The sequence below is a fragment of the Mastigoproctus giganteus genome, chromosome 10 (genome assembly GCF_048544385.1).
Source record: "Mastigoproctus giganteus isolate SK-2022 chromosome 10, ASM4854438v1, whole genome shotgun sequence".
Classification (NCBI taxonomy): Eukaryota; Metazoa; Arthropoda; class Arachnida; order Uropygi; family Thelyphonidae; genus Mastigoproctus; species Mastigoproctus giganteus.
Window position 1 is genome coordinate 200195562 of NC_143584.1, and position 27724 is coordinate 200223285.

Sequence of the window (27724 nt, forward strand, 5' to 3'; positions counted from 1 at the left end):
TGTTGCATGCGATAACTGGACACCACACGGAAACACACTGTAGGCGAAGTCTTCTGTTATGTTTTATTCGTAGATTTACTATGGCCCGAAATCAGCAATTTGATTTGTTTGAAAACCTTGGTCCTTCCTGTCAGTTCATGGATATCGTTTCTCAGCCTTTTCGCTAAGATCAAAGTGTCAGTTCAATGGATTCTTTACTTGACATTCAGTCCTTCGTAACAATATAAGTCCTTGCGCAACTTGTGACTCATTGGGTTCACATCCCATCGAAAAGTAGAAATTTTTAAAGGTACTTCACTTCAGGCCATAATTAGCCGATATGAAGGGAAGGAACAGGGATTTCCTTGTGTGTTATTCAAGGATTTTCAGTCCTTGAACACTCACACGCTATGTACGGACGCAATCCAAACGGTAAAGATTACGTGTAAGACCATATGAATTCGATATACTCTAACACAATAATCCATAAACCACGTAACTTCCAAACAAACAACATGTCACGCATTTAGAGAGCTCTGGGTTCATATCCCGTAGAAATTTATAAAAGTCTCTTCAGTCATGACTATAGTTTAACGATCTCAGGTGGAGAGAATTTAGTTTCTCCTGGAAGTCTAAATTATAACTCTCTTTTCTGATTTATCATCGAATTGGTATAAAAGAGTTATTCTGGTTGAATGATAAAAGTTATGGTATTATACTTCAACGCAGCCATTGAAATAATTTGAAAATCCTACGCATCTCTGCATTCAGTTTCCATCTCTGAGGACATTGTCCCTCAAGCGATAGTTGACGTCAAGGGTTGCACTTATAACCACATTAGACCACTGTTATTTGAAGTCTAAAGCACTGTCTTGACAGCAATTTCAAAACTATTTCTCTCAGCAGATGACAGATGGAGGCGACAGACTCATTATACAATACAACATAAAATGTTTATTAACTTGTCTATTAAAATAATTTATTTTTTAAAAATAATCCCTTTCTTGTTCTAGGGTGGAAAATTTGTGTTTATGGATCACGTCAGTTACCCAGAAGATACTTGGTATTTCAAATTGCAGAAGATAGTTGAGCCGATGTGGGTGACATATTTCGGGGGCTGTCGGTTTCGCAATATTAGAAAATACATCGAGAGGGCCGGATTTTCCGATGTCGACCTGCATCCTGTGTATAAAGAAGATATGATGATGTACATAAGAACTCATCTTTTGGGAGTTGCAACCAAATAAACCACCGTAAACAAAATTAGTGTTGTAATCAATATGTATAAAATACCAATTTAAGAATAAAGGTGAAATATTCTGAGGGGAAAATAATACCAATAGAAATTTGAAATAACAGTGGGCAAAAGACTTTTAAAGCTTTTGTTGATACATCTAACTTTGTTAAATATTCTGAACTTTTATTTACAGAATTGGGAAAAATTTCCTAACGAAATTAGGATTTTTTATTTTTTTTGTGAAACAGTAAACGCTTTTAATGTACCTATCCTTAATAAATTATGTTAAATTGTGATTTTATTATATTCTGTGAAGGTCTTGTAACTACTACCAATAGCAGTGCCATCTAATTCAATGCCCTGTAAAACTGCAAAGAATCAATAAAGTTATTCCAATAAATAAGTCATATTTATTGTAGTCGTACACCCTCTTACCAATAATAATAACAATAATTCTTCCTAGAAGCAACCATGGCAAAATGGAGGACTGCAATCAAGATCCAAAACACCACGATCAGACCACTTGCTTTGATCAACTTGTACAAGTATAATAAATAGTAACTCGTCATAATAATAAGAAGGAGAAGAAAGGCAACGGACCTTTCCCCAACCAGAAGGGACTCGAGGAATTCTGGTACAATCTGTGGAGCAGTGAGGTTAGCCATAACGGCCGTGCCCCCTGGAAAAAAAAAAAAAGAAAATCAAGACCGTCCAAGAGGAGACAGAATGGGAGATTCGGGAAGAAGAAGTACAACAGTCGGTCAGTAAGTCCCACAACTGAACCCCAGGAATAGATAACATCCACAACTACTTGTAAAAGATATTCAGTTGCACACACTGGCACAGAGCAGAGCAGTCCATTCAGATAATTAAGCACAATGACAAAATCCCTCTGACTGGAGGAATCGCCTACCTGAAGGTTAAAGACAAAGACACCACAAACCCGGAAAAGTACCGCCCAATCACCTGTCTGCCAACAATGTACAAGATCCTAACCAGCTGCATAACTAAGAAGATATCAGACCACTTGAAAAGCCAGAATATCATGGCTGAGCAGAAGAAGGGATGTAAGTAGACGAGAAAGGGTGCAAGAAGCAATTGACAATCGACGCTGCAGTTATGGAGCAAGCTTACAAGAAGCATTGCAATTTGTACCCGGCCTACATTGACTACCGCGAGACGTTCGATTCCGTGCTTCATAGCTGGCTGATAGAGACACTGAAGATATACAAAATCAACCCTGCACTGACACTTCCTAGAAGCAACCATGGCAAAATGGAGGACCACCATCAAGGTAGAGAACATCACGACCAGACCGATACCAATCAGAAGAGGAATCTTCCAGGGAGATGCTCTGAGCTCACTATAGTTCTGTCTAGCACTCAAACCACTTTCCACCATGCTCAATAACAGCAACTACAGATATACCCTAAAAGAATGGAGGAAGAACCTGTACGCCCACTCTCACGTGATGTACGTGGATGACATCAAACTAAGCCGCAACCGAAAATCAACTCCAACAGCTACTCCGGAGTTCAGCACAATTTGGCTTTGACAAATGCAAGATTCATTGATTGCATAAAGGATGTCCAGTCTGACGAAACTACCAGCTGAAGACCGGTGAATAAAAAAAAAAAAAACAACTATCTCATTGCGGTTACCCGAAAAGTTATTTCATCTACACATGTGTACTATGTCTATAAATTGCGTATGTTCTCTGGTTTATTTGTTTTTGCTGGACGAAAAACCTGAGTTTCCGGAGGGGAAAATCTTGTTATTCACGCCTAAGATCGATTAACTCAGCCACTGAGTGAAAAAGCCCATAAAAGTTCCTCGTGTCATCGATGTGATTTGAACCAACCCGGCATGGGGCAGACGGTGACAATAACACTGTACTGCTCGCGAAAACGAAGATGGGTGAAGAGACAGAGGGAGACACATACAAATATCTGGGAACACAAGAAGATCAAGACCCGCCTGAGAAATACCATCACAGACTGAGAAGCCTGCTAAAATCAAAGCTGAAGGGCAAGAACATGGTCGCAGCCATAAACGCTTAAGCAGGCCCAGCACTAACATACTCTTTCAGGATCACAGATTGTACTAACACCAAGCTGGAGAAGATTATGTGATCGACAGGATAATGATAACCAATACTGACACCACCCGAAGTTAGCCATAGACAGACTGACAGTAGACCGCAAACAAGGAGAGAGGAGATTGAGCTACGTCATTGAACAAGAGAAGAAGGAAATTAAGAACCTGCGGGATTACGTCCAGGAAAACATTGCGCCAACCTACCAAGCCATAAGAAAGAGAGACAAGTGGCACTCAACCTCAACGAGGGGACGGCACTCACACAGACAGGAAAAACAAAGACAAAAAGATGGGCGAAGAAGACACTCCAAAGACCTCCATTAAGAATACATTGATGATAAGATGGCTTCCAATGCTTGGCCCACGAACGGAACGATATTCCCCGAGACCGAAATGCCCTCGCGCGTAGCACAATTGATAGAATCTCTGTTCTTCCAAAACCTGGTGGAAAAGACCTGAGTTCGAGTTCCGTCGATGACATGAAGAAATTTTATCGGCCTTTTTTTACAAAACGGCAGAGTTAGTCAGTCTCAGGTGAGGGTAGCAGGTTTTTTTCTACGGAAAACTCGGGTTCTTCCTCCAGAAACCAGAAAATCGACTGCAGAACCCATGCAATTTACAGACAGTACACACGGAGCGATTTGAGTTTAGTCGTTCATACTTCTAAAGCCCTACTACAACAACAACAACTGGGACCGAAGGATTCATGCTCGCCATCCAAGACCAGATAATCAACTCCAGGAACTAAAAAAACTAAACTATACTAAACTGTTTAGCTTAGTATACTTTACTTGTGTGACCTTTGGTTGGTTGCTCGCCGTTGATTCAATCACGGTAGACCCGTAACGCCACAGAACGGGAGCACTTTGCCATGTTTGCTGTTGTTAAGATACTGGCACCTACACTTCTTGCCCCTACAATCATTCCACGTTCGAAATCGGAAGGATCTCGACGCAGAACCATTCTTATTCGCACACTCAAAAACTGATAGGCACGTTTACAAACTTATATCAGCCGTTCCTGACGTTGAGCCTTCACCTGCATCACAGACCAGTCCATTCCTACACAAGAGGGGTTATTATTGTTGCATTGTTTTAGGTGCATTGGAAACTTAGGCAGTATTACCCTGTCTGTAAATTACGTGTGGCCTCTGAGCGAGTACTTGTTTCCTGAACGAAAACCGCCAATTTCCGGGAGGAAAAACCATGCTACCCTCCCATGAGACCGAGTTACTTTAACACGGTGTGAAAAAAAAAAAAAAAAAACATAAAAATTCCTTACGTCATTGACGGGATTCGAATTCGCCCGTTGTGGGGAGGACAGTGATTATACCAATTGTGTTGCAAATGCAAAATCAGCTCAACATGGCTATACATAACAGTATGCATGGAACTTAGGATTTATAGAAAAATAGTGTAAGTTAATTGATTTAAAAGAATCTTAATTCTTAATGAAAGATAAGAAAAAATTAGATGGCACATGTGAAATTTGATAAAACAATAGATCCTTTAGCAGCTGGTGACTATACCGCTAGTAGAAAGAAACAAACCTAAAAGAAAATTTTCTTTTCACAGTCCTTAAATGATTAACAGATGCAGAGAAAATGTGTTTTGAAATAATATATTTGCTCTGACATCTCTAGTAAGTGAAAATCATTTGCAGAGAAACTCACTGTGAAGTAATATCACATAAACTTTAAACAAAGTAATGGGACACCAGCTACAAAAACTTAACTTCATTCTGCTGGCAAAATAATGACTCCAAAGGCAATGAAAGATCGTTTAACATTTCTCTTCACAATGATGTCCCATATTGTATCACTGTTATGTATCCTCACAGTTACTTGCAGGAAATTCGAGGCACGAAGAGGATGACGCAATTAACAGTCTCGTGATAACTATTTGTGTGTGTGCTCTCTGGTTGAAGTCTGACTCATCATTACTATAAATATCCCAGCATGCATCTGTAGTCTGCTGTAGTAGTAGTTTAGCGTTAACAGTGGCAGATGATGCAAGAAAGTGAGCTTATATAGCACTAGCCAAAAAAAAAAAAAAAAAAAAAGCGCCACTTTCTATTTTACCTATTCATTCCCTCTAATGGTTAGTCTAGTTCTTCCTTGAATATATTTAAGTTATCAACTTCCCCAACAACAGATCACCACAATCTAGATAAAGGCAAACTTCCACACATCTATTCTGCAACTGACTTTCCTCAATTAGAATTTGGGGCCTCTCTGAGCAAGAGGACGAATCCTATCAACATTCAGTTTGCTCAATCGTTACAAAGCCTTAAACACCTCAATCAGAGCACCTAGTAGGATGATTCTAGGAAGTGCCTAGTTTCTGCAATTTGCAGAACTGAAACCTTTCTTGGTAAGAGGACCCCTATGTCTCCCTCATCAATCTCGTTGCCCTTGTCTGTACTCGTTCCAGCTGCTCCCACATCTTTCCTAAAATGAGGCTTCCAGACCTGCATGCAGTACTGAAGATGTAGCCTGACCATTGCCCTGTACAATTGGATAATCATCTCCTTATCCCGGATAGCAAAATTCCAGTATATCATTGATAAAACCCTATAGAAATGTGGGTAGGTGGTTAAGGACAGTATGCTACTGCAACATAATGTAAAAAAGTTAGACAGATAGGCTGAGAAATGGCAACTGAAGCATAAAATTTATAAATGCAAAGTACTGCATATGGGCAGCAGTAACCCCAGAGTAACGTACCAACTGTGTGGTTAGTTACTCTGGATACCCATCTAGGATAGTAGAAAATTAAAAATACCCAGTTCTTTCGCCATCTTTCAGTTCCCCAATCTGCCTGTTTCAGCTACCCACAGAGGTAGTTGCGACCGCTGATAGGGGTTAATGCAGCTTAGCCCCTATGATAAGAGCAATAGGGATTGTTTTTATTTCTACATGATGATTTCCCGTAACGCTGCTTTAGCATCACCTCCCTTCCAGAAAATCCTGGGATTGCCACTGCACGGAGGTAACTAATTCATGTAATTAATAACTGGTGGCGAAAATAAAACTTCCTATAATCCATTTTAAATCTCTTTCTTTGTAATTTAAATTTACAACTTCTACTTCAAAGTGAAATTTACTCCAACGGTTATATACCCTCTGGTTGATGATCTCAAATTTGAATTTATGCCCTCAGGTGTGTAGTTTGAGCAAGAGTAAGGATGGCATCAGCATTGAGCTGGCTTAATCCATTCAAAGATTTAAAACTCTATCAGATCAGCTTACAGGTGCCTAGTCTCCACATGAGGCAATTTGCAGAACTGAAGCCTCTCCTGGTAAAAAGCCCTTTTGTGCCCTCGCCAATCTAATTGCTCTTTTCTGAACACGTTCCAACAGATCCGTATCCTTCCTCTAAAGAGGCTTCCAGACTTGAATTCATATTTAATACAATATATTGGCCTAACCATCGCGTTATACAATGAGACAATCATTTCCTTATCCTTGTTCGCCAAATTCCTGTATATCATTAACAAAACCTCGTTAACGTCCTGGCAGCCTATCTGCACTGCTCCAGCAAACAGCAAATCGACCACAACAGACAAGCAATTTAGAGATACGTGTTTAAGGTGTAACATAGCCTAAGTTGTTGACTCCGGTCTTCCCTCCAGAAAAACAGGAAAAATCACCATAGAACACAACAAATTTATGGACATAATACACATGGGCTTAGGTTCGGACTTGGGTGGCCCTAACAAGACAGTTTTTATCCTTTATGTACTCTCCATGTTCGAATTCTGCTTCTCTTATATCTGAGTGACACCATGTCTCTGATAACCCTACAATGTCCGCCTTTGATGACTTAACCAGTGTTTCAAATTCATAAAATTTTTCCCCTCTGCTCCTAGTATTTTTATGCACCCAAGTACATATGCACCTGCTTTTGTTTTTTAACTCTAACGCAGCCAGTATGTATAGCTCCTTACCCCGCGATGACCGCAGCAGGCCACGTAATCTCAAACACTTAGCTTTTCAGGTTGCTGAATTTTTCAATAGAACAAATGGCAACACGACCTCGTATCGATATTAGCTGACCCAGTCCGTGCCAGCAGATCACACTCCATACTACGATGCCAATTCCAGTCACTTGAGTGTTGGACATAGTGTGCATAGTGTTGAGAGAAAGGCGCCTCCGGTGGTTTTTCACATCTGCGCCATATAAACTCTGTGGAGACAAACAGTATCACTGTGAAAGCCAGAAAAACTTTTTGTGTTGTAAATGAAGTAAGTATTGTGCTGGGTTTTGTTGGGTGTCCTGGCTTCTGGCCGCTAGGCCCCTGGTGGGACTCCACGTTGCCTACACACACCACTAGGAGGTAGCCAGACTGCCCATAATTCTCTGGGTAGTCTCCTCCAGGTTGCCTGAGCTTCCTGGAAAAAAAAAAAAAGATATAGGGTGCAGGGAGTACAGGATGTACCGGAGAGGGTAAAGGAAAGGAGGTATAGACAGAGCGACGGAGGATGTAAGGGAAGGCATCCTCCACAGGTTGGGTGGGAATTCTCCCACCTAAGCGGAACGTGGAAGAAGAGGGCCATCGAGAGGTTGGGAAGAGAGTCACGTATCAAGAGAGACACGGATGAAACAATTCAAGCTACCTGAGTGTCAAGTTCAGTGGTTAGAAGTGGTCACAATCTATGTGAAGATGTTCACAGTCGAATCTGGACGAATCTGCGGTGGGGATGTTTAGTATATGAGAAAAGGGTGTTGATCAATGTGCATTAGCTCCAGGACGTTGCACCAGTGATCTTCTGCTGGTGAAGAGATCATGGGTGAAGGCAGAGAAAGTGTGGTACTGGTCTTCCTCATTGATCAGAAAATGTTAATTTCCTCGAGCCAAGCCATGTATTTTTGATATAAGCAACGTTTGCAGGTCCTCGTAGAGCGGGCAAACATAGAATAGGTGATCCCAGTCTTCGTTTTCACCACAAAGACAGCGAGAGTCACCCACGATGTTCATAGAGGCAAGTTTGTGATTTATGGATCCATGGACTGTAATCAGGAAAGCGATATATAAACTTGGGCTGTACCATGCTGGAGCTTTAGGGTAGATCTGGGCTATTTGAGGTAAGAAGTTTTTAGTGATGGAGCCTTTGGGGATGGTATTCCATCTGCTTTGCCAGGCATTAAGAAGGTAGACCGCAAGGTGCTTTTTTTCTTCTTTGATGGAGTTTGCGGGGTTTGTAGTGAAATCCAGGCTGGTGGTAGGGAGTCCCTTGCGAGCCAGTAGTGCACGCCTTTGCGAATTATCTGCAGATCCAGAGGGAGAACTCCTGCCAAGACTTGGAGCGGTGGGTTGCTTACTGTGCAGCAGGCACAGATGATAGTAAGAAGGATATTGCGTTGAATGGAGGTGAGCTTCCTTTGGTTACAAACAATGAGTGCACGATGATACAAGACACCTGCACAGTAGGTTATAGTGGGAATAAATACAGCTTTGTATAGCATTTGCAGTGAGCGGCGATTTAGGCCCCAGTCAGACCTTGATCCTCACTACCGTTGTGGTGTAGTTCCTGACTTTGCGATGAAGGTGGTCTAGATGCGGGTATAACGTGAGCTTGGGGTCGAGAATTACCCCAAGGTACTTCATCTCAGTTGCCAGTTTGATGGTTCTACCAGCAATTTTAATTTGCGGAGGACTGCTTATTTGAAGGGTTTCTCTGAGTTGAATTGAAGTAGTTTTCTCAGGGGATATGCGGAGTTTATGGCCCATTCTTATATGGCGTTGTTTCCAGGGAAGCTCTGAAGTGACTGTCAGTATCAAGTCGTCTGCAAAGGCTTGGGTGGAAACATCCCCTAGGTCTAGGTTCAGGAACTCGTCCATGACCACATTCCGTAGAAAAAAGCCAAGAACAGAGCCCTGGGAGCAGCCTCTGTAGACATTTCTGGAGACTTGTCGATAGGTATTTCTGACTGTAACACTTCTGTTGTGCAGATAGTTCTGTATGCAGCTGTAAAGCTTTGCTGGAACGCTAGCTTCTCTAAGTCTTCGTAGTATACTTGGCCACCGGAGCAAGTCAAAGGACCTGGCGAAATCCTCTGATATTACTAAGGAGTATTTGGTGGCTGAATTTTTGACAGAATCCATAAGCTGTCAAAGAGCATCTTCTGCTGAACGGCCTGCCCGAAAGCCGAACTGGTTTGGGGACTGGAGATTTGCATTTTTATAGTGTTCTTCCAATCTGGATAAGAGAAGACGTTCAAATATTTTGCTTAAAACGGGAAGGAGTGCTATGGGTCTGTATGATCTTGGCTGCTCTGGTGACTTATTTGGGTTCTTCAAAATGAGGCATAGATTGACCTCTTTCCAGTCATCAGGGAAGAGTCCAACTTCTATACAATGGTTGTACAGTCTGAGAAGGAGGTTTGATTGCGTCTCTGCAAGGTTCTTAATTACTTCTGCTTCAATGAAGTCTAACTCTGGGCTTTTTTTGTTTTTTGTTTTGCTAATAGCAAGTTTTAATTCATCTAAGTTGAAAGGCTGTTCTATAGAAGTGGTGCTGTAGGATGCGGTTTCAGCACAGATTTCTTGTTGCTGGCTGGATTGAGGATCTGTGTTTAGTGGGAACAGGGTGTCCAAGATGTTGTTTACTGACTCTTCCCATGTGAGGGTTGTGGTGCCCTGTGGGGTGACTGTAGAGGAGATGTTGAGTGTTGGACATGCGACACTCGGCATGCATGGATTCATTATGTTTGGGCCACACTCTCTCCTCTTGGTGGTACCAATCCAGTCGACTCTTTCGATTTTTTTACAGAAAGCGGTTTTCATATAGGCGCACAACACCAAATCTCCGCTTCTTCAATTCCCGCTGCATAGTGCTGTTCGAAATAGATCTTTCTGTTTGCTGGACGAAAAACCCCAGTTTCCGGGAGAAAAAACCAGGCTACCCTCGCCTGAGACAGACCAACTCAGCTATGTTGTGAAAAGTACCCAAAAAATTCCTCTCATCATCGATGAGATTCGAACTCAGATATTTTCCGCCCGGTGTAGGGAGAACAGCGATCCTTGCAACTGTGCTACACACGAGGGCGCTACTCTCGCCTGAGACCGACTAACTCTGCCAAGTTGTGAAAAAGGCCCATAAAAATTCCTCACATCATCGAAGGGACTCGAACTCGTCCCTTCGTGATAAAAAGATGAAATTTTTTTATATCTTGAAATCTCTATAGCAACCACACAAATTTTGATTTCGATTTATTTATTTTTTCTTTGCAGCGCTGAATGAAGTGAAGCGTCACAATGAATAGAGTGCAATTCAGTCCAGTGATCCGGTTCCTCTTTGTGCAAGGAAAAAACACCCAAAATAATTTACGAAAAATGGTCGCTATTAAGACTGCCCAGGTTACAGTGGCGTTGCACATTGTATAAACAATTCAAATGTGGACGAACCTAGAATTACTGTTACTACACATGTCACACCAAACTTCGGTGTATGATGAAGAAATTCTAGGACGCCCAGCATTTGCTGTAACAGAAGAGTGTGTTGCAAAAATTGAGGCATTAATCCTGGAAGTAGTATTAGCGTCAAAGAACCAACTGTAGAACTCAAAATTAGTCTAGGGTCTGTGGTGAACGTTATGCCTCAACATTTAATATGAGTAAAGTATCTGCTTGATGAATTCCACACCTCTAACCCCTTACCAAAAGATGGAAGGGCACAATGTGCACATGAAACGTTGTCGATTTGCCAGGAAAAACTGAAATATTCCCGCATCCTGCTTATTCCCCGGATGTTGCACCCTCGGATTTCTTTCTCTTCTTGCCCTGAAGGTCTTTGTTCGTGGAAAACGTTTTTCTGATGATAATGAAATGATTTATGCTGCCGAGTTATAGTTTTAAGGACAGCCAGATGACTTCTCACCCAGATGTGTTGAGAGGTGGCAAAAATGTGTCATTGAAAAAGTGTAATGCATGATGTTTGCTTCAACTTCTATCATAATTACTTCTGGGTGAATACAAATATTTTTTGATCCTCCCTCGTATAAGGGGTATGAATAAAATGAAAGAGAGGAGATCTCTTCTCCCTCGTGGATGAGACACTACCAAGGCGACACAAATATAAAATCTCAGGGAATAACAGAATTTTGAATCCTGCGAAGTTCACCTATAGGCAGCAGGCTGTTGAATATTGGAATAAATTGCCACATGACATGGCGGAGGCAGTGATTATGGCTAAATTTATAGAACTGGATGATTACTTGGTGGGACTCATCACAGTATTCTAGAGCATTAACGTTTCTGGAGGCCTACAGCCCAGTGCAAAGTGCGTCATGAATTTCACTTGTGGTTGTTATTAAAATTAATCATTTAAATAAGCCTAAAATATTCCCGCATCCTGCTTATTCCCTATTTATTACTATTTGCCGTCCATCTTGACCAAGCCCCTTGAAGAATTTCAGTTCCGGTTTCTGTATCCAACCACTCTCAATCAGACCTTCCTGCAAGAGATTTTTTATGAGACGTTAGTATGATATGTCTCCCGACTTTAAGGGATGAAAAACCATAGAGCCATCTTCCGAGACCGATTGTAAAAATAACATAAAAGTTTGTTATGCTCCTGCTCGAAGAAATTCTGACACTACCTTTAACATGGGGATCGAAACCACGGTGAATGCTGCGAGGATACTGCAGAAACAAAAATAAATAAATAAATAAAAATTTGTTCAGTGTAATGATTCCCATCAACATGTTTCTTTCGCCATCTAGCGACAGCTTCACAATTTCAAGTTCGTTCGTCTGATGTAAACATTATGGAAAACATCGTAACTGGACTTTAAAATTATCGTAGTGATTGATACTTTGTAACACATGTTTCAAGATGGGTAAAGGAGATGCTAAGGAAATTCTACAAGAAGATGTTGTTCAAGCCGTTGTTATTGCTGATAGTTTCAACGTTCGATTTTCTCCACTTACACATAAGAAACCACGTGTAAGTATGTTTTAGGTTTCGTTCCCATCTTATATGAATTGTAATTTCTCTGATAATGTTTTTATGTATTGAAAATTTTATTATACTGAGTACATAAACTCGTAGCTATTAGTGATTTTTCGTGAATGCTTCTAGGTGTTAGTATTTTAAGTATACTCTTTATTCTCTTACTGTTTACTATTTGCCGTCCAGTACTCAGATTCTGGTAAAATTTAGAACAGGCTCCCCCTTCCAAAATAGCGGCGAGAAGAAGAGAAAGAAGGCAGTGATTGACATGCTTAATGCGCTATGGTTAGCGTTAGTTAGAGTGTTTATCCCCTCGCCACTGTTTTTAAATCGGCAACTCGTTTTCCTATTTTAAAACAGCAGGAGGGGGGGGGATAAACACCCCATGACTGAGGAAGTCTGGGGGGGGGGCCCTATTCTAAAAATCAGCCCATATTCTTCTGTTTATTCATTTATTTAAATTCTTTCGTGAAATAATCTTTTACAAGCTTCTCTTGCTACCCCAGGGGCTCACATCTGGTGAGTATGGGCTTGGCAAACCCAGGGTCCTGAGCTGGATATCATCATTCTTCTCTTTCCTGCTTTATTGGTGATTCCTTTCTACTTCTCTCTCTCTCTCTCTCTCTCTCAGGGTAATGCAGGAATTTTTTTTGGCTGGTGCAGCATAGGCCTCAGGCTTCCTTGCACCATGTGGTTAATAATAATAATAATAAGTATAATGTAAATTGCAATAGAATTTTAAATAAACTCTACTCATTGGTTTGTTTATTATGACAAAATGTTGCCTTCTGTACCTCTCTAATAGGCATTAGAAGCAGACAGGAAAGAAACTACCTGGATTTTCAACGTTCATTACTTAACATAATGAAACACATATATCATGTGACTAATTCAAAATTGGTTATTATTATTAGCTATATGGTGCAAGAAAGCCTGAGGCTTATGCTGCACCAGCCAAAAAAAAATACTGAATTACTCTGCGAGAGAGAGAGAGAGAGAAGGGAATCACAAACAAAGAGAAGAATGATGATATCCAGCTCAGGATCCTGGGTGTGCCAGGCCCATACTCACCAGATGTGATCCCCAGTTCATGTAGTATGAGTGATTCATTACATAATCTGTGGATAATCACCATATCATTATTCTCAAGTTACATCTTAGGCATTTTTTTGCGTCACTTGTATATACATTTAGTAGGTTGTTGAAGGAATGAATACCAGCTTTCGTAATTCACTAACTTCGTTATCTTTTCTCACATCTAGAAAATTTTCTTGTGATGATATGTGCTTCTCTTCTTAATAGATAATTAAACCTAGATAGCAACAAGGTGCATAGTGTTAAGATACTTTCTCCAAATAAGTTGTCAAATAGGTGTTGGATTTAATTTATTTTTTATTTAAACTAAGTTTCTTGTGTGAAGATATTAGGATATGTAACTTCTTATTTGTGTAACTCATATTTTCTTGGGTTACACAAATAAGGAAGTGCACCATTATTATGATATTTATGGTATTTTAGATATTGCATGGTATGACTAGGTGGCCTTCAGGCATTTGGAAATCCTACATGAAGGACTATTTGTAGGAATCATTTGTGGAACTAATTGTAGGAACTAAGCATTAATGCAAACACATAATTAAGGTGTTTTCCAAAAATAAAAAAAAATTCCTATGTGACTTTGGATATTTACATAACCTGCAATAATTAGACTCTCTGCACGTCATTTTTCTGATAGTTACACATTAGTAAAATTTACAAAATTAATTTTAACCAAAAAATTAATACAACAGATTTTAGGTGCCTAGGTCAGATGTTTATTTGTTATTTGGTTTTAGGAGCATTAGCAACTAAAGCCATATTGCTCCAGGATATGCAGTAGCCATTCCCTGACCTTTCCGCATCCTCCATATTTGGTGGTGACGGGCTCGAACCCCGGTCTAATCAAGAAGCGTGTGCTATGCACTGCTGCTCCTTCCCACCTGGCTACGGAGGCACACCTAGGTCAGATATTATCTGGATCTGCTTCTAAGATCATAGCTGTATGAGGTTTTCTATTGCTTGCAGTTGATGTTTTTTTTTCTTGTTGGTGTTCTTGATCTGAAATAAGATCTTCTGTGATGGTGCATTGGGTAAAAGATCTCCATGTTGGAGATCTTTTACTTAGGTCAACATTGGCTGGCCAGTCAGGATAAAAAAAAATTATGAGATGATATGAAAAATATTTTTAATTTTTTTTTTTTTTTATCAGTCAGGATAAAATTTTTTTATCCTGACTGACCAATAAACTAATTTAATTTTTATTGCATGGAAAATGTTTTCAACTTGTGAAAGTTAGAATTGCCACATAATGTACTCTAGGTATATTAAGTTTTTAATGTTCCCTTGCATAAAGCCAAGTCAAATTATTATTTTAATGACACCTAAGTGTATGCTTATATCCATATATCAGTTATCTTTATAAATTTGTATTCATGGACCAATTTGCATGTTATGTGGGCTGAAAAACCTGGAATAACTGATGAGTAGAAACCTTACTTCCTCTTCTTGAGATCTGCTAACTATAGCCATGACTGAAGAGGACTTCACCCAGTCTTTGATGGAAATCAAACCCAAACCTCTCCAAACAAGTGGCAGCAGGTATTGTGCCAACCAAGCTTCCATGGAGGACTGTCCTGCATGACATGATCACATTTCCTCAGGTGCAGCTGTAATAAAAAAAAAAAAAAACCGCCATTGTTTCTAGAGTACAATTTAACATTGGCCCCAGAAGGCCAACTTATGGCCAAGTATTGTGTATTACTAGAAGTCTTTCCAAGACATTTTTTCCAGAAATAGGAATCTTTATTGTGCAATTATTATACTGTACAATCACAACTGTGCATCTAGGGTTTTAGACCTCATTTAAAGTAAAGCATATAAGGATATCTATTAATTTTTTTTTGGCCGATGCTATATACGCTTTCTTGCATCACTTTCCACTACTAATGCTAATATGAAAAGTATGGTATTCACAATATATATGCAAGCCAAGCAAAATAAACAAGAGAGACAGACTATTGCACAACAGTAGGTTTAAATTAGTTCACTGATTTCTGAGTCAATCCCAATAAGGCTCTTGTCGTCAATGCATGTTAGTTCCTCAGGAATATCTTAAAACATGAATGCAACATCAATCTGCTTTACCAGCAGCAACGGTCCTGGTAAGTGCCCATTAAATTTGCTGATGAAGCACTAATTAGAACACTAACTTGTTTAGATTTAACAGTAGTTTTAATATGGCTAACAGTTAGGGGCAAAACACAATTTCTGGCCCTCTTATATTTGCTATTCTTCAAGTGTTTCAGGCCTTGTGTTACTTGAAGCATTTGAGCAGGCAGGAATCTGTCTGCAATATGGAGGTCATCCATGTTTGACCTAAGAGATGGTGAGACACTGAGGGCACAAAGAATGATTTTCTAATAACATAATTCTCAGTTGTTTGAGTAGATATGGCCCATCATCATCTTCACAGTGGTATACAGCCTTTTCATGTAACTTTTCTTCATATGTGATGCCTGAAGGACCTCTCTTTCAGTACCCCTGGTACTTAGGAGAGATTCTATGTGCCAACCATGTGGTTTTAACTTTAGGTTTCAACTGGTACATGAAGTTCAATCATTTCAGAAGCTAATGCTCATCTGCAAAAAAGAAATCGTAGGATTTTAGAGGCAGCAGAAGCCCACATTGTTCAAGTCAATTTTGTCAAAGTATATAATACAGTAATTTCATTTTTTTTACATTATTCACTTCAGTAAGCTAGTAGTGATAATAACACATTGTTTTTAATATGTAATATTTCCATTTAATTAAATATTTTTTTCTAGGTATTACTCCCTGTAGCTAATAGGCCACTTATAGATTATACACTGGAATGTTTAAATCTTTGTGGAGTCCATGAAGTCTTTGTCTTTTGTTGTTCACATGCTCAGCAAATAAAGGAATATATTACGTAAGTATTTTTTTTGTTTTAATCACAAAACTGAATAGCTTACTGTAATTTGTTAATTTATAGACATAATATACTGATGCCCTATAGCCTAAGTTACCTCATTGCTTATCCAAAACAGCCCAACCATTTTTAGAATGTGGACAGTAAAACCTGAAATCGAGAAAAAATTGAGAAGGTGGCTAGCTAACTAATTTGAATATTTGCTTTTAGTTTGTACCATTTTGTTTTGGTGTAAAGAAATGAAAGTGTCCTACTTTGTATGCTCAAGCTGTATAAGATTTAGCTCTATAATAAATTATCTGTTTGGCAGATTTTGCTATTCTGCACTCTTAGGTAAACCCTTAAGTTTGTTCAGGCCCCTGTCACATCACTATTGACACATTCATCGGATAAGAATGTCCAAGTAGTGGCACTCCAGATAATTTTAAGTGGCTTTAAAAGTTCCATCAAATTTTCTTTTTCTTTCCTTTTTCACATATATTTAGATACTGAAGTTAACTTAAGTTCCAGAGTGACATGTGAGGAATGTCGGGAAAAGTTCTCACATCTGTACCCTTTTCTGAAATTGTCTGCAGTGTAGAAAATACTTTTAGATGAGGCCTTCATGTGTAATTCACTTCTTGCATCTTTTAGTCAAATGCCTGCATTTGATAAGTAGCTAGAATGGCCACTTTGCAACATTTTCTTTAATGAAGTGGCTTTTTACACGTGGTGGAGTTGAACTAAAGTCAGTAGTGGAAAAAAGGGTCTTGGGAGTTACAATACAGTCAGACATGAAGTTCTCTGAGCATTGTAGACAGGTTACAAGGAAGACTCATGGTGTCCTATTGATGATTTATTGAATATTTGCTAGTAGAGATAAGGACATCATAATCCCATTATATAAGGCTTTTGTTTAGACTGAATTGCAGAAAGTTTTATTTTAGCCAATGAGTTATAAATTACTCTGAGTACATTGGTAACAATGAGTTATAAGTTACCAATATAGGTGATAGAGGCTGACAGTTTGGGGAAATTCAAAGGTCAGTTGGATAATTACCTGTGGGAGGAGGGAAACATATAGGTTGTCTATTTCCTTTTCTTTTATTAATTTATTTTTTAAAAATTTTCTTATTATTATTTTATTCTTTTTTTTTTTTTTTTTGGCTGGAGCAGCAGAAGCATAGGCTCCCTGCAATCATGTGGCCATTGCTAATACTAATGCTAATTAGCATTAACATTAGTAGAGGCATACAATGCAAGAAAGCAAACTTATGCAGCATCAGCCAAAAAAAAAACAAAAAAAAAAACCTCTATTCTTTCCAAATGCCTGTCCAGCTCAGCGTTAAATTTATTTAGGCTATCAACTTCCACAACAAAAGATGGAAGTCTGTTCCACCAATCAACCACCTGCTGGCTAAAGGCAAATTTCCACACATCTATTCTACAACTGTCTTTCCTCAATTTGAATCTATGCCCCCTCAAGTTCTTCAGGAGAAAGAATCCTATCAGCATTCAACTTGCCCAACCCATTCAAGGCCTTATACACCTCAATCAGATCACCTTGCAGATGCCTACTCTCCAGGCACTGCAATTTGCACAGAACTTAAGCCTTTCTTAGTAAGAGCATCCCTTTATTTCCCCTCACCAATCTTGCCCTTCTTTGTACTCATTCTAGCAACTCTACATCCTTCCTAAAATGAGGCCTCCAGACCTGCACTCAGTACTCTAGGTGTGGCTTGACCATTGCCTTGTACAACAGGATAATCACCTCCCTGTCTCCGCTAGCAAAATTCCTATATATCATTGACAAGACTCCATGACCTGCCCTGGCATCCCATCTGCACAGCTCAGCAAGCTTCATATTTGACTGCACAATTACCCCCAGGTCTTTGTCACTTTCCACTTCCGCCGACCGGGCTAGCCGAGTGGGTAAAGTACCTGCCCGGCAACCCAAAGGTCGCGGGTTCGATTCCCGCCTTGGGCTTGGATCAAAGTACTGCAAAAACCTTGGGAGGTGCAATATGGCCACAGAAGCCGATGCGCCAACAACTACCAAATCAAAAAAAAAAAAAAAAAACTTTCCACTTCCCTGAGTGTAGTACAACACAGTTGGTATGTTTGTCTTGGGTTATTGCTACCCATATGCAGTACTTTGCATTTGTTAATGTTAAACTTCAGTTGCCACTTCTTGGCCCATTTGCCCAACTTATCTAGATCCGGTTGGAATAACATACTGTCTTTACTGTTGTTAACAACCCTGCCAACCTTTGTGTATCATCCACAAACTTGGACATTAATCCTGATGTACTTTCATCAATATCGTTGATGAATGCCCAAAACAACAATGGACCCAGCACCGAACCCTGGGGAACTCCACTAATAACATTTGTCCATGAAGAGCAGTGTCCATTGATTACCAGTCTCTGTTGTCTCCCAATCAACCATCCCTTTATTCAATGTAGAACTTACCCTTAATGCCATACCTCTCCAATTTGTACAGCAGTCTTCCATGTGCAACAGTATCAAAAGCTTTCCTGAAATCCAAGTATATGATATCAAAATTATTTTTGACATTCAGTTCCTTTGTGACCACATCATAGTATCCAATCAAATTGGTCACACAGGATCTCCCTTTAACAAACCCATGCTGTGTCTTAACTATTACTGCAGTCTTGTCTAGATGATCCTGCAATGCTTCTTTAACCAGTAATTCCATTATTTTCCCCGGAACACAAGTTAAACTAACAGGTCTATAGTTACTTGTGTCACCTTTTGAACCCCCTTTGTGAATTGGTGATACATTTGCACACCTCCAGTCCATGGGGACCTCCCCTGAGTCCACGGAAGCTCTCATAATTATTGCTAAGGGTTTGCTTACTTCCTTTGCTGCCTCCTTTAATATAACTGGATAGATCCTGTCCATCCCAGGTGCTTTCCTTATGTTTAACTTCAACAATTTTTCCTCCACTTTGCTCTCAGTTATTACAAAATCAGTTAGCTCCCTGTTAGAGTTTGATAAACTTCTGGCATTCCCCTCATTGAATAACTCTTCGTGTGTGAATGTGGATGCAAAATACTCATTCAGTTTATCAGCTACCTGAGCATGATCATCAATAGTCAACCCATCTATGTTAAGTAGTCCAATCTGATTCATCCCTTTCTTTTTAGAGTTTACACAAGTAAAGAACTCTTTCCTGTTTCTCTTTGCATCCTTTGCCAAAGATTTCTCGTAATCTGCCTTCGCCTGCCTAACCCCCTTTGTGACTTGATTACAGACAAGCTTATATCTGCCATAGGCTTCTGTGTCACCTGATAATTTATATGCACCCCATACATTTTTCTTCTCTGCCACAAGCCTCATTAATTTACCTGACATCCATTTAGGCCTGAACCTTGAACAGAACAATATTTCTTAGTTGGAATGAAAAGCCTAGTAGCCTCCAAGATTAAGTCCCTGAAAGCTTCCCATTTAGAATTCAATGTTGGTAACATCATCAGTCCCACTGTACAGAATTTAAAAACTGTCTGAGACCCCTGTAGTCACCTTTACGAAATCAAAAGCCCTTCCCTTTAGCCTTGATGGTAGTTACATCTTTATGTAATTCCCATATCAGTACATTGTGATCACTGTCGCCCAGTGGTTCCTTTATCTGCAAATTCTTAATGAATGAATAACCATTGCTGATAATCATATCAAGAGTATTACTCCCTCTAGTTGCCTCTTGAACATGCTGCTGTAGAAAACAGTCATCCGATAAATGCAAAAAAGTCTTGCTAGTGCGCGAGACCAACCCACAAGTTTCAGTCAATATCTGGAAAGTTAAAATCCCCCATTATAAGATGCTCTGATTTACTGGCCCACTCTATTTCTCTGCACAGTTGCTCATTATACTCATCAGATTCATTAGGCCTATAACACACACCTACTCTCATTTTTCCTTTCCCAGTGCTTATTTCACACCAAACAGACTCGACATTGTCCACCAACATCAATTGGATGCATTTCCTTAGATATTTTGTGTTTCTTACCTAACAGCATAACCCATCCTCACTTCCTGTCCTGTCTATCCTTTTTGTACACATTGTACTCCCCAAATTCCAATTCTGCACTTTTTATATGTGTGACACCACGTCTCTGATATCCGAACAATATCTACCTTTGATGTGTTGACTAGCACTTCAAGCTCATCAAATTTATGAACTATACTCCTATCATTGGTGTACATGCAAGTATACATGCATCTGTTTCTACTCTTTTAATTACTCTAACACAGCCCATGTATTTATTTGTTCCACGATGATTCCCAACAGTCCTAGAAATCTCCACTGCCTTGCTTTCTATACTGTTGCTCATTCCAATAGAAGCAGTGCAAGAATCCCTTTTGCCTCTGCCTGTGGCCACTGTTAACCTTTCAGTCTGTGTATCCCCCAAAGCTAGCAGTTTTCCGACCCACCTAACACTGCCACAATAGCATCAGCAAATATTCTGGCACACTTTCTATTTAAGTGTACTCCACCCCTGTAGAAGCAGTCTCTCCTGTCAACAAGCACAGACAAGGCTGAAAAAAATTCTACCCCTTGAGCCTTCCACAATCTCTTCAGGGCCGAATTGATCGACAAGCTCTCATCATATATTCCCTCCTATCATGTCTGGGCAGAATTGCAGACACTTTAACATTCAACCCTAACTCGCAGCTTTATTTTCAACATTGACCTGTACTTGTTGAGTAAATCTGCAGATCTTTTACTCTTAATGTCATTAGTTCCAACGTGTACAACAATATCACCTTTTGTGCCCTTAAAAGATTATATCTGCTCTACAACGCCATCAACTTTTGCCCCTGCAAGACATACCCTTGTCCCGTTCTACCTATCCTTCTTGCATAGTATATTCCCTGTCTCTCTGACAACAGAATGTGCTGGTCTTCCTTTGGGACCAGCACATTCTGCCTTGGAGATTGCCTCTATGTTGCCTGATGCACAGGAGTCAGCTCTGCCATTGAGCTGGGCAGCTGAGAGCTTGATGGGCTACCCATATTAATTTCTTCGAGGGCATTTACCCTACACCTCAAGCTCTCATAAATGCCCATCAGAACATTGAGTTGACATCTAATTTCTTGACACTCTAGGCATCTAGCACACACAAAGACATCCTCCTTGGCTAGATCATGTCCTGTTTTAGAAAGTTCAGTAAACATTTCACATTTCGCACATTTTTTGAAACTGTGATGCATTGGAGAATCATCCCCTTTGTTTCTCCCCCGAAAAACAGCACTCTCGCTAGTTTGTGATCAGTTTAAATGCAGTTTAATTAACAATGGAATTTAATAAGATTAATAAATATTTTTGATTAATTGATAATACTATACTAAGCTAACAGATTCCTAATACAGTGCTTCGTATTACGTTATCTAGTTTAACATTATACCTTACGCTATCAGTTCGAGATATATACATTGCACTATTTCTTATCAATTACAATATGGTGGCTAGTTCAACAATATTGGCACAACACCAGAAGTCGTAACTTCCAAAAATCACTAGTTAAATTCAAAATAAGAAGCTAATGAATGCTAGTAAACCTATTTAATATCTTTGTGAAACACAATGTAGTATGTTAATTAACGAAGAATATGGTAAAATTATCAAAATACTTATCCCTTTACAGCAGCCAAAAATCCACCGACTGTTCTCTTCCGCGACCAGAACGCCCTTGATTAATACTAAACATCTCTGTTATATATTATAATACATATAATTATCCATTACTTTATTTATTTATTTATACTTTATTTAGTATAACAGGTATATTTTTTTATCCTTTTCATTAAGTACTTCTATTCATTTTTATTTAAATTTTTTATATATATATATAATATATTTAATTCTTTTATTCATTATAATAGACTAAAATTCTTTTAAATTATATTGGACAATTTTCAATGCCTCTTCATTACAGAAATTCAAAATGGTCCCCTTCAACATGTTCTATGAATATACAAATAATTTGCTCTGAAACCTTTCTGTCCATGGGAGATGTCCTCAGGGAACTTGATGCTAAGGCTCTTATTCGCTCTGATTTTATATTAATTAATGGAGATGTTGTGTCTCGTTTGCCTTTGCTAGACATTCTTGATGAACACAAGTAAGTGTTTGATATATGCTGCTTAACGGCATTTTTTTTTTCTTTGAAATGCTAAACCAATATTTTTATTAGATCATAGATTCTATTTTAATTTTGTTTTATAAATTTATCTTTATTTATCTCACTGGTTTTTTTTAATGCATATTTTAAAAATTGTCTTCTTTTAACAAAAATATAATATTTATGAGGGAGAGGACAGGATCATGTGAAAATCACATGGACTCGCCCTATCTATATTCCACTCCTTCCCCTTCTTGAACTTAGCATTGACTAAAAGCTAACCTACTCTTTTTTTCCTGTGATTGTAGATCTCACGTGTTTAATAATAATGAAAAATATGCTTATTGTAGTTATTTACCCCTCTGGCAATTGAGACAAAAAAATTTACACAAGCAGACCTGCAGCATACTTTGTATTCCATTGAAATTTAAAGAAGACTGCGAATAGTTTAAAAGTGTGCACTTCGTAATGTCATATTTTATTTCAGCGTTATGATTATTTTATATTATTTTAACCATAAGTTGTGCACCTCTGGTGTAGATTACACATCAACCATTCTATTTGATTAATGTAAGTAGAGAGTTTTATTTATACCTGAGAGATTCCCTGCATTGTGATATTACACAGCTTTAAGCTATCAACTTTAACGACAGATGGAAGTTTGTTCCAGCAATCAACCACATGCTGGCTAAAGGCAAACTTTCGCTTTGCACATCTATCCTACAACTGTCTTTCCTCAATTTGAATTTATGCCCTCTCAGGCAATTATTCTGAGCAAGAGGAAGAATCCCATCAGCATTGAGCATGCTCAAACCATTCAAGGCTTTATGCACCTCAATCAGATCACCTCGCAGGTGCCTAGTCTCCAGACACTGTAATTTGCAAAACTTAAGCCTTTCTTTGTAAGAGCAACCCTTTGTTCCATTCACTAATCTTGTTGTCCTTCCCTGCACTCATCCCCAACAGCTCTACATCTTCGTAAAATGAGGCCTCCAGACCTGTATATAGTACTCAAGGTGTCGCCTGACCATTGCCTTATACAAGGGGATAATCACCTCCTTTTCCCTGCTAGAAAAATTCCTGTATATCATTGACAAGACACCATGAACTACTCTTGCAGACTATCTGCACTGCTCAGAAAACTTCATACCTGCCTGCACAATTACTCTCAGGTCCTTTTCATTCTCTACCACTGTCAGTGTAGTACCACACAGTTGATATGTTACTCTGGGGTTACTGCTTCCCATATGCAGTACTTTGCATTTGTCAATGTTAAACGTCAGTTGCAACCTCTCAGCCCATCTGCTCAACTTTTTTAGATCCTGTTGCAGCAGCATACTGTCATTAGTGTCATTAACAACCCTGCCAACCTTCATATTGTCTGCAAACTTGGACATTAAGCCTAATATACCATCATCAATATCATTTATAAATACAGAAAACAACAGTGGACCCAACACTGAACCCTGAGGGACTCCACTAATGACATTAGTCCATGAAGAACAGTGTCCATTGATTATCACTCTCTGTCTTCTCCCACTCAGCCATCCCTTTATCCATAGCAGCAATTTGCATCCAATGCTACACTGCTCCAATTTGTGCAGCAGTCTTCCATGTGAAACGGTATCACAAGTTTTTCTAAAATCCAAATATATGACATCGAAGTTATTCCCTGCATCCAGTTCCTTTGTGACTGGACAGGAAGAAGAAGAATTTTTAGTAACATTAAATGTATCTAACCACTGTAGGATGACAATGTTACATTTTGAATAGTTTCCATAGGAGACTGTCCTGCCTTGTGGAGATCAATATTGTGATAATTCTATCATACAGAGAGAAATTTCCCATTTTAAAATAGTGAAATAATCTTTTCACTAATATTCTCCATGATAACTTAGTCAGCATAATACATTTCCACCTGCCACTTGTCTGGAGAGGTCTGGGTTCGATTCCTTTCTGTGATTGGAGGAATTCTTTAGACATCTGCAGTCTGGGCTGTAGTTAGCCCACCCATCTGTTATTCTGGGTTTTTCTGCCTAGACAGTGTGCAAATCAACCTGTGTACAGATGGAAGATACATCACCTGTATTAAGATTAGTTGATTAGATTAGGTGGCCATGAAAGGAAGCAGAATCGCTTCTATACCCACAATGCAGTTGTGTGGTTGTTATATCATGTAAATAAAGTTGTAACTGATGGATTGATTGTATTGGACAATATATTTGTGTGCAGTTACTTTTATTTTGTTTTCTTTGTTTTTTTTTTTTTAAACCATAACTTACTGGTGATTTGTGACTTGCAAATACTTCTTAAAAATATGTTATGCTTTATATATTATTATTTAAGAAATTTTACTTATCTGTTATTTCTTTATATGTCATTAGGAAGCGAAAACAGAGAGACAAAGGGTCTGTAATGACTATAGTGTGTAGGAAAGTGCTACCTAAACATAAAGCAAGATCTATAGAAGATGAAGCAGTTTTTGTTGTTGACAGCTCTACTAATCAAATTTTATATTACCAGAAAATTGCCAATGGAAAAAATGCTCAGTTACCTTTGGTAAAGTAGTTTTCTTACTCTATAAATTATGATTATATAATGTGCTTTGTAAAACATTTGCTGTAGTCTTATCACTAATATTTGTACAAAAATTCTTTAAAATATTATTAACCAAAAATGAAAGTTTCAGGACATTTGCAACCAGAGTTACATAATTGGCATTATTTTTTTTATTTTTTATTATAAACATAATAGTGAACCATGAATACTACAAAAACAGTTCAATGCTGATTGTGTGAATGCTGTTTGGAGAGAAAATAGCCTGAAAAGTGGGCTTCAGGGAATTGGAATTTGTGCCATGACAACAGCCTGCACACCTGGAACTTTTCATTCAAGAATTTCTTGTGAAGCACTTTATCACTGTGGTCTCCCATCTACCATAATCACCAGATTTAACTCTGCGATTTTTTTTTTTTTTTTTGTTTCCCCAAGTTTAAAGCACCCATGAAAGGTTACAGATTTGTATTCACTAAGAAATCAGAACATGACACAGGAACTATTAGCAATTCCAAAAGAAGTATATCAGGAATGCTTCCAGAAATTGTGGAAGTATTCGATTAGTGTATGCAGTGTCCATCCAAATAGTCTCTTCAATAAACTTCTTTGTGTTCTAAATATTAGCCCAAACTTTTTGATCACACCTTGTATATACATTTTATCTTATTATTATTATTTTTTTTATTTATTTATATCAAAATAAAATATATACAGGTAACCCTCATATAACACGGTAGTTTGGTTCCTACAAAAATCTTGTGTAATGCGAAACCTGTTATACGGGACTAGGAACCAGTACAAAAAGGCGAGTTACATTCCAAAAGCTAACAAAAATACACCATTTTTTTATAACTATCAGAAACTTAATTTTTATAGTGATAATAATTTAATATTTTAACTTTATTTTTATAATAGTAGTAACTTAAATAGTAATAACTGAACAAACGTCTTATCTTACAAACTGTGATACTTATAAACCAGATTATGTACATTCATTTAATTTTCTTCCTCTTCATCGCTGCTAAGCACAATCTCTTCTGCAGCATCTAGATTTCGTGTACCTTCTGCTCTCTTTAAAAGTTACAATCTGCATGCTTCGAAGTGACAGTTTTTTATGGTCTCAAACAAGCACAAGTTCAATAGCACAGAATCTAACCCAGGGATCTCCCAACAAAATACAGTGGACCCTCACTTTAAATGATGTGTGAAAATTGGAAGAATAGTTTCCAGTTAGCAAAATAAAAATAAATTTACGCTTACATACATAGCTTAATTAATACATATTGTAATATGTACATACTAATTGATATTTCCGTTCACTGATTTCTTTTTTTTTTTTTTTTATTTGTAAAATTTAAAACAGTAAAAATGATAAGCAATTTATAATAAAGAACACGGCACACACAAGTTGCAACAAACATGATACGGAGTAATGAGGTTACTGAAAATTTATTTATGGTTTTATATGATTGAATATTTCATGGAAGGGGAAACACATTTCACCATAATAACATGAAACCCCAGGTATCGGTACTATAGCAAATGCAAGATCAAGTTTACTACCCATTTATAATTGATTACACTAACAGAAAAGACCAATAAACCAGAAAGTGCAAACTGTTTTTATTGTTTTATGGTAGTGACCTCCAGAAATGTGTTTTAGAAAAATCGCACAAGGCGATAACGATTAGCGAGTCAACAGCAGGGATTCACAAAAAGGAATGGAAACATTGAAAATTATATCTAACATAATAGCAGGGTTTTCCCAGCTATTATGTTAGATATAAAAGCTCAAAAATGCCATGTTATGCGAGATGTCCAGCAATTCTCAAACCATGTTAGAGCAAAACTTTGTTGTAGAAGTACCATGTTGTGTGAGGATTGCCGCAATTTATCAATCACGTTAGAGTGAAACCATGTTGTAGAAGTACCATATTATATGGGGGTTGCCTGTACTTCATCCTAAGATGGCACGGTTTGCCAGGAGTTATTTGTTATTTTGGTTTTTAGGAGCATTAGCAACTAAGGCCATATTGCTCCGGGATATGCGGTGGTCATTTCGTGACCTTTCCGCATCCTCCGTATTTGGTGGTGACGGGCTCGAACCCCGGTCTAATCAAGAAGCGTGTGCTACGCACTGCTGCTCCTTCCCACCTGGCTACGGAGGCGCCTGGTTTGCCAGGAGGCTGAAAGGCTGTGATGATCCGATAACCATGGAGGTATTGTATTAGATGAGGGTTCTGGAATAATAAAAATAATATCTTTCTGAAGTGGGACATCCTAAATCATAGAAGAGAACTTATGAAAATTAAATTGCATAATTCTCATAGCAAATGCTATTGTTAAATTTTTACATGTGGCTTTTGTGCATCATTATCATCAGTAGTTTTATTTATTTATTTTTTTTTTTTACTTGAAATACACATTTAAATTTTCTTTATTTAAATTTTTTTTTGCAGAGCATCTTTCAGGAAAACACTGAAGTTTCTGTTAGGTATGATTTGCTTCAGTCACATATTAGTGTGTGCTCTCTTCAGGTTCCTCCATTGTATTCTGATAATTTTGATTATCAAACACAAGATGACTTGGTAAGAGGACTACTTGTGAATGAGGAGGTAAGTTTTTAACAGTGTAGCTCCTTATTTTTAAAACTTAAAAAAAAAAAAAACTGACGCTGGTCTTCATGAAAATCATTACGGATTTAATACACTGCTAACTTTCTCTACAATCTTAAACCCTTTCAGTTGTTTGGTTGCTGCCTCAGACTCAACGCTTCTTCACAGT

At 38.4% G+C, this 27724-nt stretch overlaps 2 protein-coding genes across 3 annotated transcripts in view; both read left to right on the top strand.

The window, feature by feature from the left end:
• Window positions 1–1334, top strand: part of LOC150079771 (thiol S-methyltransferase TMT1A-like) — a 41949-nt gene extending 40615 nt beyond the window's left edge. For both annotated transcript variants that reach the window (XM_090383774.1, XM_090383773.1), the window contains exon 2: window positions 993–1334. In XM_090383774.1, the coding sequence (XP_090239900.1) occupies window positions 993–1226 (234 nt within the window). In that variant the 3' untranslated portion in view covers window positions 1227–1334. The remainder of the gene's footprint in view (window positions 1–992) is intronic.
• Window positions 1335–12071: 10737 nt separating this feature from the next.
• eIF2Bepsilon (eukaryotic translation initiation factor 2B subunit epsilon) overlaps window positions 12072–27724 on the top strand; it is a 42126-nt gene continuing 26473 nt past the window's right edge. Inside the window, exons 1-5 of the mRNA XM_090384169.1 lie at window positions 12072–12263; window positions 16133–16257; window positions 22199–22384; window positions 24769–24943; window positions 27400–27555. Coding sequence (XP_090240295.1) covers window positions 12153–12263; window positions 16133–16257; window positions 22199–22384; window positions 24769–24943; window positions 27400–27555 — 753 coding nt within the window. The 5' untranslated portion in view covers window positions 12072–12152. The remainder of the gene's footprint in view (window positions 12264–16132; window positions 16258–22198; window positions 22385–24768; window positions 24944–27399; window positions 27556–27724) is intronic.